The 2,021-nt window shown below is 33.2% G+C and overlaps 1 protein-coding gene across 1 annotated transcript; it reads right to left on the bottom strand.

Moving 5' to 3' along the window:
- Positions 1-364: 364 nt before the first annotated feature.
- On the bottom strand, positions 365-877 carry LOC111372616. Its single transcript, XM_022994999.1, has one exon. The coding sequence runs from the start codon at positions 875-877 to the stop codon at positions 365-367; it is 513 nt and encodes a 170-aa protein (XP_022850767.1).
- Positions 878-2,021: the final 1,144 nt, after the last annotated feature.

Here is a 2,021-nt window from a genome sequence, read left to right as displayed (position 1 = left end):
AAACTTTTCGATATGCCCATATCTCTTGCAATTTCTACACTGGTACTGAGGTTTACCTTTATGCTAACAATCTCTCTCCAAATGGTTCGTTCTTCCACAAGTTCTACAGGGTGGAAACTTACCCTTTTTGTGAACTTCTTTTAAGTTTTCAGGAGCTTTATCTTTTCTCTGTTTGTCACCGACAAATTTCTTCCAATCTTTTCCTACATTTTTCTTGCCTTTGTGCTTCATGATAAGTGCTCCTTCAATGTTTTCTTCTGACCTCATGGAGGTCCTTTGCTCTTGTGCCTGCATCTTGCTAATAAGTTCAGCAATTGACAAATTTTTTAGATCACAAGATTCTTCAATTGCTGAAATCTTGGATTCAAATTTGTCTGGCAAGCTTATCAACATTTTTTTTCACCACCTTTGAGTCTTCAAATGTTTCTCCATAGAGCCGAATTTGATTCACAAGTTGCATGAGTTTTGAAGAGTATTCCTTTGCTGTCTCTCCGTTCTTCATTCTCAGCGTTTCAAACTCTCTTTTGAGAGTTAACATCTTGACAGATTTTACCATGTCACTTCCTTCAAACTCTTCCTTCAATTTATCCCATGCTTGTTTTGGTGAATCACAAGTCATTATTCTTGTGAAAATTACAACTGACACTGTTGAGTGTATGCATGTAAGTGCTCTAGGTTTCCTCGATAGATCTTCTTCGTACCTCCTGATCTGTGCCAATGTTGGATTTTGCGGAAGAGAAGCGGGATCAACATCATTCTCAATGACCTCCCACAAATTCATGGCCTTTAAGTAGGTTTTCATCTTAATAGCCCATAACTGATAATTCTCTCCTGTGAAGAGAGGAGGAGAATGAACAGTAAAATTACTTGAAGCCATTCTGAAAAATTTTGAGGTTCTCAAAACTCACAGGTGTTTTAACTCTCTTATGTTTAGCTCACACATTCAATAAAAAATGAAATTCATAGCCCCTTAAGAAGAAAGCTCTGATACCAATTGTAGGAAAAATAGCAGAAAGAACTTGAAGTAATAAACAAAAAAAATGAAATTTGCTGTAATTTATTTCATTGATACTAGCTGATTAAATACAAGAAAAAAGATCATGTGTTGCAGATATTTCTGCATAAAAATCTTAACAACTAACAATTTAATTTGCTACTAATATTCCTAGATTTGAGGAACCAACTCTTATTGACTCAATAAATAAATTAAAGAAAAGATAAATATAATCATTTATTCCATAAAATCATCTTCCTAAAGTCTCAGTAATTCAACAGGTTCACCTAGGAACTGGTGTCATTGAATACTTTTTCCTATTTTAAAAAAATATTTAATTTTAAAATATTTTTTCCAGACATCAAATTTTTATTTTTTTTTCACCGACCCTAAATGTAATTTAATTTTCATAGTTGATTTATTTGAGCATGGATATTCAATTGTCTTTGCACAGTTGAAGTTGTATATTAAGTTGAATAATGTTTTTATTTGACATGTAAAATTAATTAACAATTTGTATTTTTGAAATTGCTTAGTTGCCTCAAATGTTATCAGAACGTGCCTGAACCGGTCGGTTCGACCAGTAAAATCGAGAATCGACCATGTAATCAGGTCAATCACATATTCACTTGTCAAAAACCGAAAATTTTAAAACCACATAAAAACCATAAAACCATCCGGTTTATTTTAAACCGAACAAGTTTTAACAGTTATTCTAGTTCAACCATGGCATCTCGTTTTGAATTTCAGTAGAAATCTCTGGTTCAAATTTTCAGTAATAATATTCAGTAAAAGTCTTTCACATCTGTTGCTTCTGGTATGTCTTTCTAAAGGTATCAGACACCGTATTAACTGAAACATCAATAAGCATGCTCATCAGCCTGTGTTTTTTCTAGCCGAAGTATAGCCTCTTGAATTCAAAAGCATTCTCAGTTAAAGTCTAGAGTTTAAGCTTATTTTTTTCTTCACTATGGCTTCTCTTCTTCAAACTCGAACAGGATTTACTACTACAACAATATCCTCTCCA

This window comes from Olea europaea, unplaced genomic scaffold (assembly GCF_002742605.1).
Source record: "Olea europaea var. sylvestris unplaced genomic scaffold, O_europaea_v1 scaffold1018, whole genome shotgun sequence".
Lineage (NCBI taxonomy): Eukaryota > Viridiplantae > Streptophyta > Magnoliopsida > Lamiales > Oleaceae > Olea > Olea europaea.
The sequence above is the reverse complement of the archived record's forward strand: the minus strand, read 5'-3'. Positions and strand labels throughout refer to the sequence as shown.